The sequence below is a fragment of the Acinonyx jubatus genome, chromosome B4 (assembly GCF_027475565.1).
Source record: "Acinonyx jubatus isolate Ajub_Pintada_27869175 chromosome B4, VMU_Ajub_asm_v1.0, whole genome shotgun sequence".
Taxonomy (NCBI): Eukaryota; Metazoa; Chordata; class Mammalia; order Carnivora; family Felidae; genus Acinonyx; species Acinonyx jubatus.
The window spans coordinates 74,885,903-74,899,351 of NC_069387.1; the positions used below are offsets into that span (position 1 = coordinate 74,885,903).

At 43.7% G+C, this 13,449-nt stretch overlaps 1 protein-coding gene across 5 annotated transcripts in view; it reads right to left on the minus strand.

Moving 5' to 3' along the window:
- Nucleotides 1-7,237: 7,237 nt before the first annotated feature.
- Nucleotides 7,238-13,449, minus strand: part of FAM186B (family with sequence similarity 186 member B) — a 29,698-nt gene continuing 23,486 nt past the window's right edge. Inside the window, exon 8 of one of the 5 annotated variants that reach the window (XM_027036056.2) lies at nucleotides 7,238-7,394. In XM_027036056.2, the coding sequence (XP_026891857.1) occupies nucleotides 7,373-7,394 (22 nt within the window). In that variant the 3' untranslated portion in view covers nucleotides 7,238-7,372. Of the gene's footprint in view, nucleotides 7,395-11,459; nucleotides 13,022-13,449 lie in introns of those variants that run through there. The other 4 variants (XM_053226206.1, XM_027036058.2, XM_027036055.2 and 1 more) reach the window with 4 other exon arrangements.

The following is a 13,449-nucleotide window of genomic DNA, read 5'->3' on the forward strand; positions in this document are numbered from 1 at the left end:
GGGAGTGGGGAAAATGGGTGGTGGGCATTAAGGAGGGCACTTGCTGGGATGAGCACTGGGTGTTATATGTAAGTGATGAATCCCTGGATTCTACTCCTGAAGCCAAGACTGTATGTTAGCTAACTTGAAAATAAATAAGATCAATAAATAAAATTTTAAAACTAAACTAAAATAATAAATAAATAAATAGGGCAGGTGAGTAGTAATGGGGACATATGGAATTTTCCCTTTTTTGGTAACTTGCCTGGTTGTAAGTAGCCCATTGGTTAGTTAAGGCCTGTGGATATTTTGAAGTGGGTCACCTGATATTCAGCCAAGGGGTTGCTGTGAGTGTTTTTACATTCCATTGCTCAAGCCCGTTGCCTAAAAGTGGCCTCTAAGAGGGCATACATTATCTGTTCTATATGCATGTGTAAGGGAGAGGTGCAGGTCCTAGCAAGAATAGAAGCAGGAAAAGGAGCGATAAAAGCAGTTTTTCATGGGCTCCCTTTAGTTTTCCTGTCTCACTCTAAGTCCATCATCTCTCATCTGGACTATTGCAAGAGCTGCCTCACTGGTCTCCCCACTTTCATCTTCCTGCCCCTCCCCTGATTTCTTCACAGAAGCTAGGGCATGCCCATTAAAATGGAAATCCACTCATGTCAAGCCTCTGTTCAAAATCCTCCATCTTCTTTGAGTACACCAAATGGTCCAGGCCTTGTTACCCTGACCTCATCTCCTGCTCCTCCCCCTTGCCCTTTCTAACATCTCCATCTCCATCCCTTGCACCCTCTGCCCTTTCCCTGCTTTGTTTTTCTTCTTAGCCCTTATCTTTTAATGCATGACATACTTTGCTTTTCCCCCTTTTATTTTATTTTTTAAAAACTTTTTTTAAATTTATTTATTCATTTTGAGAAAGAGAGACAGTGTAAGTGGGGGAAGAGAAGAGAAAAAGGGAAATAGAGAATCCCGAGCAGGCTCTGCATTGTCAGGGCAGAGCCCAATGCAGGGCTCAAACCCATGAACCAAACTGTGAGATCATGACCTGAGCTGAAACCAAGAGTCAGTCAACTGACTGACCCACCCAGGCAGCCCTCTCCCATTTATTGTATGTCCTCCCAACAGTAGAATGTAAACTCTATTAGGGCAGGGGCTTTGTCCATTTTGTTCACTGCTATAGTAGGTGCTTAACAAATATGTGTTAAGTGTGTTTTTTTTTTAAATTTAATGTTTATTTATTATTGAGAGACCGAGAAAGACAGAGCATGAGCATGGGAGGGGCAGAGAGAGGAGGAGACACAGAATCCGAAGCAGGCTCCAGGCTCTGAGCTGTCAGCACAGAGCCCAACATGGGGCTCGAACTCTAACCGTGAGATCATGACCTGAGCCGAAGTCGAACACTCCACCAACTGAGCCACCCAGGAGCCCCACGTTGAGCAAGTGTGTTAAATAAACTCACTGAAAAGGAGAATTCTGTGGGAGGAGGAGGAGGTTCGTGTAGGGGTAGACAAGAAGGGTTCTGTTCAGACATGTTAAGTTTGAGATGCCTGGGAGGTATTTGGGTGGAAGTGTTGAGAGGAGAGGTGGACACACTAGTCCAGTCAGGCAAGAAGTCCTACCCTGGAGCTACACACAAAGGAAACATTATCATGAAGATGTAGATGCCAGTGTCTAGGGAAGAGTATAGACAGAGAGTGAGGAAGGTCCAAAGCCAGTGCCTGGGGCACTCCAATGTTTAAGGTTAGGTAGAGGAGGAGCCAGAAAAGGGGACAAAAAGAAAGAAGAGTGTGGATAAAAGGAAAAGCTAGCAATGGCACCAATCATCCTGCTTCAGTTAACCATCCTGGCTCCAGAATAGTCTTTCACAGTGTGGCCCTCTTTCCCTGGGATGGGTGTGGTTTACAATGGAGACCATACTCATGATTTCTCCTAGATCTGTGTTCAGCTGCTCAGGGCTCCAGGCTGCTCCTCCTGGGAATTAGACTATGGTGGTTAAGAACATAGGCTCTGGAGCCGAACAGCCTGATTTTAAACCTTAGCTGTATCACCTACTGACCTGTAACCTTGAGCAAGTTACATTTCTTTGCCTCAGTTTCATCATCTTTTGAGAAATAATAGTACCCACTTTGTAGGATGGTTCTGAGGAGTAAATCACTCACTATTTAAACAAGTAGCAAGTGTTCAAAAATGTTAGCTGTTGGTACTGTTCTTAGGGCCTGGGTCTTAGTGTCACCTGCCAGGTTATCAGAGTGTAGGGCCCAAACTGATAGCATAGCCCATCCCCACCCTTGTCCACTAGAGAAGTTTCCCTCTCACCTAAGGCTGTTACCTCTGGGCGCTCAGCCAGAAGACGCAGGATCTATCTGCCATTGGCTCAACTATACCATCTTAGGAAGTCAAGTTTAATAAAGCTGTTGACCACTACAAAGTTATCTTTGGGTTCACAATGCATTTTAAGTTAACATATACTTGATATCTGTACATGTTTTTTTCTCCAAGGGAGGAGAAACTGTCTGCAGAGGAAGAGCCTTACACACAGCCTGGAGCCTCCCGAAACAGCAGTCTTCAGGATGGAGAACCACAGAAAAATGATGAAACACCCAACTTCACAAACGTGACAAAGTTTACACATTGCCATCCAAAAGCCAGAGTCACAATTAATCAGGAAACCTAAATTAGTCTCATTAAAGTTAGGTATTCCATAAGGATGGCCCCTGTGACTATTTTTCTTTTAGTATTGCTTTGGAAGTACTAGCCTACTTAATTGCAGAAGAGAAAGGAATAAGGTTGATCAACTGGAAAAGAGGTAAAATTATCATTATTTATTTATGAAATGATAGCCTGGGAAAATCAAGGACATCAACTGCAAAACTAATACAAATGAGACATTTTGGCAAAGTGGGCACAAGTTAATATACAAAAAGCCAGTGAACAACAGCCAGTTAGAAAATATAGGGGAATAAAATATATCATTTACAATAGCAACAACAAAGTAAACTAACCAAGAGTAATCTTAACGAATGTACTAGGTCCAGGCGCTCAATACTAAAATGCTATCAAATAACACAAAAGGAGGCTTGAAAAAATGAGAAGTCATATTCTATTTTTGGGTAGAAAGACTCACTATCATAAAGATGTCAGCTCTCCATAAATTAATCTATAAATTTCACACAACCTAATAAAAATACCAACAGACGACATAATCTGAATATAAAGTTCACATGGAAATTTCTGCATCAAGAATAGCCATGAACATTCTGAGAAAGAAGGTTAGTGAGAGAAATAGTTCTACCAGATATAAAACCATTAAATGCTACAATAATTAAAGTAATGAAACCCAGGGGACACTAGCACATACACAGGCAACTTGATCAAGAGAACCAAATAGCGAATCCAGAAATAGACTCAACATTTAAAATGTTAGTGTGCGATGAAGGTAGCATCATCTATCAGTAGGGAAAAATGGATTATACAATAAGTGGTATTAAGACAATTGTGTAACTGCCTGAAAAAAAATAATATGGTATCTCTGGCTTGTTCTTTACCCTAAAAATAAATCCATGTGAATCAATTGTGTTTAAATAAATGTAAAAGGATACAACCATAAATGTATAATGTCACAGTGGAGAAAGCATTTGTCAGAAGAGCACAAAATTTCCCAAAGCATAAAAAAAGGACAAGTTCAGTCAACAAGAAAATCTATAATTTCTACAGAGCAAAAACCCACCATGAACAAACACAAATGGTACCCAGAGGGAAATATTTGCAACTCATCTCACAGACAAAGGGACTAATGTGCTTAATATATACAAAATCCCCTCAAATCAATATAAAAAAATACAAAAATCCAATAAGAAAATGGGACGAGCAACATAAAAGGAAAGATAAATGGCTCTTGGACACATGAAAAAATACTCAAGCTTACTCACAAGAAAGTTGAAACTACACTTAGATATTATTTTTGGCAAACAATCCAAACATTTGACTGTATACCCTTGGCACGATTGTGGAAAAATAGGCCCTCTTATATGTTACTGGAGGAACTGTAAATTGTTGATATTTGTCAAAGTTAAAAATGCATATGATTTCAGATCCAACATACTTGCACACAGGCAAGATAAAGTGTATACAAAGTTATTAACTATAGCATTGTTTATAGTAGCAAAAATTTGCAAACAACTCAAACATCTGTCACTAGAAGACTAGTTAAAGAAGTTGTGGTCCATCCATACAATGGACTACCATACAGCTAGGCTGAAGAGCTGTCACAAAAATCTTTACAGGCCATGATTAAACTCATGAAGAGCCATTAAAGAGTTTTTATGCAGGGGGTATGGTATGAGATCTGGATTTGAGAAAGATCTCTCTGGCCTAGTATGGAACATAAATTGAAACAGTAAAACTACAGACAGGGAGGTCAGTCAATGGCTAAATTAGGGTGGTCATCTAAGACACACAAAATGTAGACTGGATACAGCTTGGGGATAAATTGGGTGTAGAGGTGCAAGAGATGAGGCGTGGATCCCTGGTCTCCAGCTTTGGCAGTAGAAGGAGAATGATGATTATACTTTGAGACAGGGAGTGCAAGTGGAGAAGTTGGTTTGAGTGAGAAGGAAAGATGAGTTTTATTTGGATGAATTGAGCTAGAGGTGCCAGTGGGCAACCAGTTGACACATTCAGATGGGTGTCTGGATATACAGCTCTATGACTCAGGAGAGAAGGGGATTAGGGATAAATTTGGGAGTCATTATCATATAGCTGATGTTCAAAGCCATAGGGGAGGATGAAGTCATTTGGGGACATCATACGGCACGAAGAGAGGAGAGAGTCCAGGCACTGGTGCAACCCACAGAATACACTGGCTGAAGATAATGAACTTCTTGAGGAGCCAAAAGAGTACAGGGAACATAGGAGGGAAACCAAATATCACATGACAGAAGTCAAGGAAAGAATGTAATAGCATTTTTTTTTAATTCCTGGGTTTTTAAAATTATTATTTTAAGAGAGTGTGTGTGCAAGTGGGGGAAGGGGGGAAGAGAGAGTGGGAGAGAGAAAATCCCAAGTGGGCTCTGTGCTGTTAGTGCAGAGCCCAATATGGGGCTCAATCCCATGAACTGTGAGATGATGACCTGAGCCAATATCAAGAGTTGGACACTTAATGGACGGAGCCACCCAGGTACCCCACTGCAGTAGACTTTTAGTGGCCTGTGTCTCTCACTTGATTATCATATCCTTGAGGAAATAAAACTGGGTTTTATTTTTCTTTCTTTCCTCCCTGTCTGCTCCATCCCTATCTTCAATCAATACAAGGTTTTGTACATAATTGTTTGTGAACAAACAAGGGCATGAATATATAAATTCAATCAAAGCTGGTTCCTTTTTTTTTTTTAATGTTTATTTTGAGAGAGAGAGAGTTCGAGCAAGGGAGAAGGGGCAGAGCAAGAGGGAGAGAGAGAATCCCAAGCAGGCTCTGTGCCTGACAGGGCTTGAACTCACAACGGTGAGATCATGACCTGAGCCAAAATCAAGAGTGCGATGTTTAACTGACTGAGCCACCCAGGTGCCCCAAAGCTGGTTCTTTATACTACTTTGGTTCAAGCCTTCATTGTTGCTCCTCGAATTGATTTCATTCTCTAATGTCTCTGCATTGCCACAACTGCCTCTCTAAAGCAAGATCTAGAACTACCACTCCTTTTCTTGAAAATCATCAGCTTGGCCTTCAAGCCCATCCAAACCCAATTCCAGTCCAGCTCAGCTCCTACAACACCTGGCTCTACCCAATGAACCACAACCACAGGGACCACTTTCTGGCCCATAAACAGGGTCTAAGCTCATAGTGTTGTATTCCTTTGGATTCCTCTGATTCCACTCCTTCCACCTATGATAGTTCTACCCATCCTTCAACATTCTATTGAAAACCCACTTAGCCCAGAAGGCCTTTCCAGACCCTCACTGCAAAGAACATCTCCTTCCCCTGTTCTCCATTTTACTTTGTACCTATACGACATCACTTACCCTGAACTGTGTTTGTTGCATATGCCAGCTCCCCACTATTTGCTGTTTCCACACCAGAGTGTGAGGAGGGATTGTGTCTCAATGCCATCATCACACATCCAGTGTAATGCACATTGCACTCAGTGCACTCAGTAAGTAACTGCTAAGTGAGTGATAGACGGATGAGTGGATGGGGAGTCCTTGGTGCAGTACAAGGACGTAGTTGTATTTATTTTAGCACTGTGCTTTGCATATGGCCTTTACTCTGTGTTTGCAGTAAGATCCTTGGAAGCTTGTTTTATTCACTTTTATACCCTCACTGCCTAGTGCAGAACACAGCCCCACAGTAGGTGTTCAATAAATGTTTAAGGACTCAATAAGTACTCATTTAATTTGCTCTCAAAAGCCTCCAGAGAAGCCAATGGCTTTGGCAAACAATATTTCGTATGTGCTTTCGGCCAGCTTTGAGAGCCTGCCTTTGCAGGGCAGTGACAAGGGTGGCGTGTAAACATGGCACGACTGAGGGACTGTGAAGGTGGCCGACAGACAGAATTAGGGCTGTTATAGTGGTAAAGTGTTTCATACAGAGAGATGTGGCTCTCCAGGCAGAAATACAGCCCAGAAGAAGCTTCTGAGGCAAGAGCAGGCAGCTCAACTAATGAGGGATGGGATAACTCCTTCCTTAGGGAAAGTCTGACTTGGTTTCTGTGTGTACAGCACTCTGTGCCGGGAGAAGCTACAGCTGTCAAAGCAACTGGACATCTGCTCCTAAAGAGTCTGAGGTCTAGGGGGGCTGAGGACAGGCCCAGCACTAATCCTAGAACAAAGGCAAGGTTGGCCAAGGCTGGGCGATGCATGAACAGAGGGTGGAGAAAGGTCCCAAGAGAAGGGGGGATCTTAGGGAAGATTGGGGGGGACTTCACTGGGGGAGGGCATTTGAGCTCCCTTACTAACCTTTCCTGAATGGGATGGAAATTGTTAATAGCTTCCAACTGGTCTCCCTGCCTCCCCCTCCCAGCCTTCAGTCTGTTCTCATCACTGCAGCCAGAGCGATGCTCTTTTCTTTTTTCCAGTTTTTTTTTAAGTTTATTTATTTTTGAGAGAGACAGAGTGCAAACAGGGTGGGGCAGAGAGAGAGGGGAACAGGGGATCCCAAGCTGGCTCCATGCTGACAGCAAAAAGCCCAATGCAGGGCTCAAACTCACGAACCTCAAGATCATGACCTGAGCTGAAGTCAGACGCTTAACCAACAGAGACACCCGGGTGCCCTTCCAGTTTGTTTTAATTGAAGTACAGTTGACACATAATATTACGTTTCAGGTGTCCCAGAGCAATGCTCTTGAGGTGTCCCTCAGATTATGTCCTTCATCTTCTCAAAATTCTGCAATGGTTTCCATTTTCATTCAAAGTAAACATGGCTCCTATTCAACCGGAGTAAAAGGGAAGTCCTTACTGTGGCCTGCAAGGCACTGATCTGTCCCCTGGTCACCTCTCCCTCATCATTCCTTCTCTTCTCCCACTTACTCACCTGGTGCCAGACACACTGGAGACTTGCTGCTTCTGGAGTTTGCCAGGCATGCTCCTACCTCAGCTGTTCCCTTGCCCGGTATGCTCTTACCCCATGGCTCACTTCTCACCTCCTCAAGACTACTCAAATGTCAACTCAGGGAGGCCTGATATGACATATTTTATTTTTTTAAGTTTATTTTTTGAGAGAGACAGAGATAGCATGAGTGGGGAAGGGGTAGAGAGAGAGAGGGAGAGAGAAATGGAGACAGAGAATCCCAAGCAGGCTCCGCACTGTCAGTGCGGAGCCCAACATAGGGCTCGAACTCATGAAACTCTGAGATCATGACCTGAGCCAAAATCAAGAGTTGGACACTCAACTGACTGAGCCACCCAGGCGCCCCGACGTGACCTATTTTAAATTGTAACCCCTGTATTCTGGTACCTTACCCTCTTCTGAAATTTGTGTCTCTCCATGGCATCTTTTACCATCTAACATTTGTTGTATTTTAGTTCTAATTTCTTATCTGGTTTCCTCCAAAAGAATGTAAGCTCCAGAAAGCACTTTAAAAAATCTATTTTCTTCAGTACTGTATCCCTAATGCCTAGAATCGTGCCCAGTATTAGGTGCCCAATAGATATTTGTTGAATGAATGAATGAATGAATGAGGACATAATGCATGTTTGAGGAAGTCTCAAGTAGGGCCTCCTGGCAGAGTTCCTAAAAACCAGTTGCCTGAAGAATCATTTGCAAAGACAGCACTCTGAACTGCAGAGCTGAGGCCCCTGCTGGGGTGGTCAAGGGAGGATGAAGTAGCCCTGACTGAGGGAGAGAGGACCCTGGCAACCAGGAATTGTCTGCAGGATCCAGATGTCCAAGGAGGAGTCAGGAATCTCTTGTCTCTTTCCCCTACCTTTGCCATACTTGCTTTCCACACTCAGCCGAGTACTGTCTCAGGGAAAGCCCACCAGTTTCAGCTGTGTCCATCTTTCATCAGTGCCCAGATTTTAAATTCAACCCCTCTGATTCTCCAGGCCAGCTGAGGCCCTGAAACAAGCTCTTTGCTGCCTCCTTGTGGCTCCTGCAGCAAAGGAACTCTTCTGGAAAGTGAGGCCACACAGAAGCCAACACAGGGACTCTCTGAACATGGGTCGTGGGGGAGGAAACCTGAATCTTCTTGACCACATGGCAACTCTGAATTATGGCAACTGGCTGCCTCTCACAGACTTTGCCACCAATGGCAATGACCATCCACTCAGCAAAGTCCTGACAGGTGTCCCAACTGGACTCAGGCTTTGATTGTTCCAGGCTGGTCACGCTTGGGGAAAGGCTTTGGAGCAACATTCGGATCCCAGAGCCTACCACGATGGGCGTCGAGGCCAGTCTACTAGTGTGTCTAGCCTCTACCTACTCTACCTCCTTCCAACTCACAGCCAATAAATAGTATTTGAGGGGTGATGTGGCCACAGCCAGTTCAGGGTGGGGTGTGTGTAGAGAAAGGGGCTGGGTGTGGCATGGGGTGGTGGTGGTGGGGCTACAGGTGGTGAACTGGAGAGCCAGTGCCCTGCAGGCTGCTGCTTAGCTGAGCCACTGCTCGGCTGCACCCCATTGTTGTTTTTGCAGGTAACAGAAATCTGCCCAAGCTCATATCAGCCCCCCAGATGGGAGAATATTCTGGAATGTTACTGGGTTTATCTTGTGGACCTATATGGCAGGGATAGAGCTGGGCCTCAGGAACCATCTGGTTGAGTTTATTTTTTCTTTCTTTTCTTTGTTAATTAATTTATTTTGAGAGAGAAAGAGAGTGTGGGAGGGGCAGAGAGAAAGAGAATCCTAAGCAGGCTCTGCACTGTCAGCGTAAAGCCCAACTCAGGGCTTGAACCCATGAACTGCGACACCATGACCTGAGCTAAAACCAAGAGTCAGACACCTGACTGAGCTACCCAGGCACCCTGCTGAGTTTCTAAGAAGACTGCTTCTTGCTTCTTTATGTAATTTTTTCTTCTTTCTGGCTACTTTCAGGATGTTCTTTTATCTTTGGTTTCAACAGTTGGGACTATGCTATGCTTAGGTGTGTTTTTCTTCCCATTTATCTTGTATGGGGTCCTCTGAGCTTCTTGGATCTGTGGTTTTTGTCTTTCGTGAATTTGGGAGATTCTGAGTGATTATCTCTTCAAATATTTCTTCTGCCCCATTCTGTCTCCCCTCTTCTTCTGAGACTTCCATTACATACGTGTTAGATCATTTGTCATTGTGCCATATGTCTCGGTGCTTAGTTTTGGGTTTGCTTAATTGTTTGCTTTTACTTTTGTGATACAGTTTGGTTCATTTTTACTGAGCTAGCTCCAAGTTCACAGGTTTGTTTTTTTTTTTTTTCTCTGCTTTTGTCCAGTTTATTGATAAACCTGTTGAAGGAATTCCTCATCTCTGATATTAAGATTTTCACTTCTAGCATTTCCATTTTTCCATTCATTTTTACAATTTCCTACTCTCTACTCAAATTCCCCAACTGTTACACATATTGTCCACCTTTTCCACTAGACTAGTTTCTTTATGGTAAATATAGCTATTTCAAAGTCCTCATTGATAGTTACATGTTAGCCATGCTCTACTGTATTTATTTTTACTTTTTTTTTTGAAGATGACTCCTCCAATCATGGAGTCAGTCATGCTCATCCTTTTTCTGGCTTACTAAGTTGGCCTCCCCTGTACATGGAAGACAAGACCCTGCATGGCTTTTCCCTCCCTAGCTCTTTGGCTGGGTTGTCTTCAAAAGGTTTTTGTCCTTTCCACTTTACCCACACCTCCTTGAAGGTCACACTTAAGGCTTAAAGTAAACCCTTTCCTCATGTCCCCTTCTCCACATTAGTGTTGGTTCATCATCTTTGAGGTCCCCAAGGCCATGACCATGCAAGCAGAGCTATGGCCAACCCTAAATCTGACTCGAAGAAATATGCCAAGAAGTATTCCTTCCCATGCCTTGGGTTCCTGGAGATTTTTTTGGGGTGGAGGCAATATCTTATTTGACTAAGTACATCAACTTTGCTCTGAAAAAAAAAAAAACGAGACTCATGTAATATCAAAAACCTCATCCCTGGAAAGCCACCATATATAGTGCTTTAAATAATTTGAAAGGATTTATATAACTCTGCCTTGAAAATAACTGGCCATGAGTTTTTTTTAACGTGTCTTTGACTATGACTTCTCAACAATCATCATGCATAGGGCATGCCTGGGTGGCTCAGTCAGTTAAGTGTCCAACTCTTGATTTCAGCTCAGGTCATGATTTCATGGTTTGTGATATCATATATCATAATAAAGAGACATAGATAGGAATATATCTCCTTGGTGTCCAAATCTCTTGGCTTCACAGATTGGGACAATCCAGGCCCTCTTTGTCCTCAAGGGGATGACACCATTGACAAAGCAGAAGAATCAGTCAGACACTTTGCTTGCTTGCCAGAGAGCTTGCTAGAGGATGTCCGGAAAGTCAAAGTCCTTCATCACTAGAGCAGGTATAGCCACTAGGCCCCTTAAGCACAATGCCAAGAGCCTATGAAAATGTACAAAACCTTTAAGATATCATTGCCATCCAAATACAAAAATGTAAAAAAATTAATATGTAGTTGTTTACAAAACGTAACATTGTCAGTTTCATTACACTGTCAAACTTAATATTAAAATATTTTCATTACATTTACAAAATTTGTTAGATTTCATCTCTATGCATGATGATGTTTTATAAATGTTTATTTATTTACTTGGAGAGAGAGAGAATCCCAAGCAGGCCCTGCTGTCAGCATTCAGCCCAACACAGGGCTCGATTTCACAAACCATGAGATCATGACCTGAGCTGAAATCAAGAGTCAGACACTTAACTGACTGAGCCACCCAGGCACCTCATATGCATGACGATCGTTGAGAAGTCATAGTCAAAGACGTGTTTTAAAAAAAACTCAAAAGATTAAAAAAAAATTTAAGAAAAAGGGGCGCCTGGGTGGCTCAGTTGGTTGTGTCCAACTTCGGCTCAGGTCATGATCTCATGGTTCATGGGTTCGAGCCCCTCGTCGGGCTCTGTGCTGACAGCTTGGAGCCTGAAGCCTGCTTCAGATTCTGTGTCTCCCTTTGTCTCTGTTCCTCCCCTGCTCTCATTCTGTCTCTCTCTCTCTCTCTCTCAAAAATAATAAAAGATTAAAAAAAAACCCTCATGGCCAGTTATTTCCAAGGTAGAGTTACATAAATCCTTTCAAATTATTTAAAGTGTTGTATTTAGTGTGAGGGCATTTTATTATGTAGGATACAATTTGGGTGAGGCCTCCAAAGAAAGAATAAGCTCGAGACCTGAAAGGCCAGGAGTGGCTGTTGGCTGTCACAGTTGTCCTGTGTTAAGACCTGCAGCAGGAATGTCTCTCCCCTTCCTCCCCAACCAGGCATCCTAGCCCTATGTTAAGCCGTGGCTCAGCAGTCATTTCTACTCTCCCATCATCTAAAGGCCAGCTTTTCACATCCCACATCTTCCTCTTCTTTTCCGAGTCTTCACCTTGGAGGGAAGCACACATGGGCACCAATCCTGATAAACAGAATCACTGGGTTGCGGGTTCTCTGAGGACAAGGTCACTTCCTAGACAATGTCCCCAGGCCAGGTGTGTCTGGGCCAGTGGAAGAAAGTGGGAGGCTGAAGGCCAAGTGGTAGATGAGGCAGATGGCTGTGTGCTAGAGGGGAGTAGGGTGGACAGCGGTGCTCATGAGCTGAATCAATTCACGAAAGCAGTGTTGTAACTGCTTGAAGAGTTGCCAGAGATGGCCTCCTTAGACCACACCATCTAGAGGTGGAACCTCTGTGTCTTCATTTCTTCCACCCTTGTCCTCACTCCTCAGAGACATATCTGCTTTTGCCTCCTACCCAGTGACACCTGGCTCTGACTGGTACTTGATACTTCCTTTTGGTCTTATCTTCTGAGCCTTCCTGCTAATCATCAGCACATCAGTTACTTATTTGTCCATGTCTCTGATGAATTGAAAAATTACTGGTGCCTACTGCGTGCCGGGCACTAATCGTGGCCGCCCTGGCTTGCTGGCTCCCAAAGGGCAGAGGTGACACTTGGGGAATCCTCCCTGATTGGCGTCCAGATCAGGGGCCAGATGGTCATAGATCTTGTTCCAAAACTGAGTTCAGTGTGGGTTTCAGCAACAACACAAAAAGTTTTAAAAAGAAACACACCTCTATTTTATTAAAAATGTACAGTTTGGGGACTGAAGGAGGGAAGTGGTGTTTCTCAAAGTTCTAGGACTATTTAGCAATGCCCAGGATGTTTGTTTAAAAACACCAGCTGGGAACCTGCATTTGAAACAAGTTCCCATGTGATTTTCACTCACCCTGAAGTTTGAGAATCACTGACTAATGGATGGAGTGGGGACTGAGACTGTCTTGATCCTTCTGGCTTTATGGTTCCAGGGAAAGACTCATTTGACTTTTTACAAACAAGCTCAGCTGACTCATCTGGGGCTTCCCGGGATTCGTTTCTTTTGGTCGCCAAGACACTGAAAGAGTTAATTCAGTTATGGGTTGGAGAGCAGCTGAGACAAGGCCCCAGGATGTGTGTGCCCACCTGGCCCACCCAAGAGCTTCCCTAGTCAGCTCTGGGAGACAGTCCAGAGCTGCGTCCGGACTTGACCTGGATGCGGAACTGCTTAACATAACCTCCCTGCCACATCCCAGGGGCTCTGCTTCTCTTCTTGTGACCTGCCTCTTGTCTCATATCACAGAAAATTTCCTCTTCCCTCCCTTCATTCTTCCCTGCTCCTTCCTCTCCATGTTCCTTCCTCTCCACTCCCGTCTAATCTCCTTCCCAGAAACCAAGTTTTAATAAGCCCTCTCCTCTGTCTGCAGCATGTTGGAGATCTGTGCGAGTCTGTGCTCACTGCATCTTGGCCATGCATGTGAACCACCATGTATGTTAGCTGTGCAG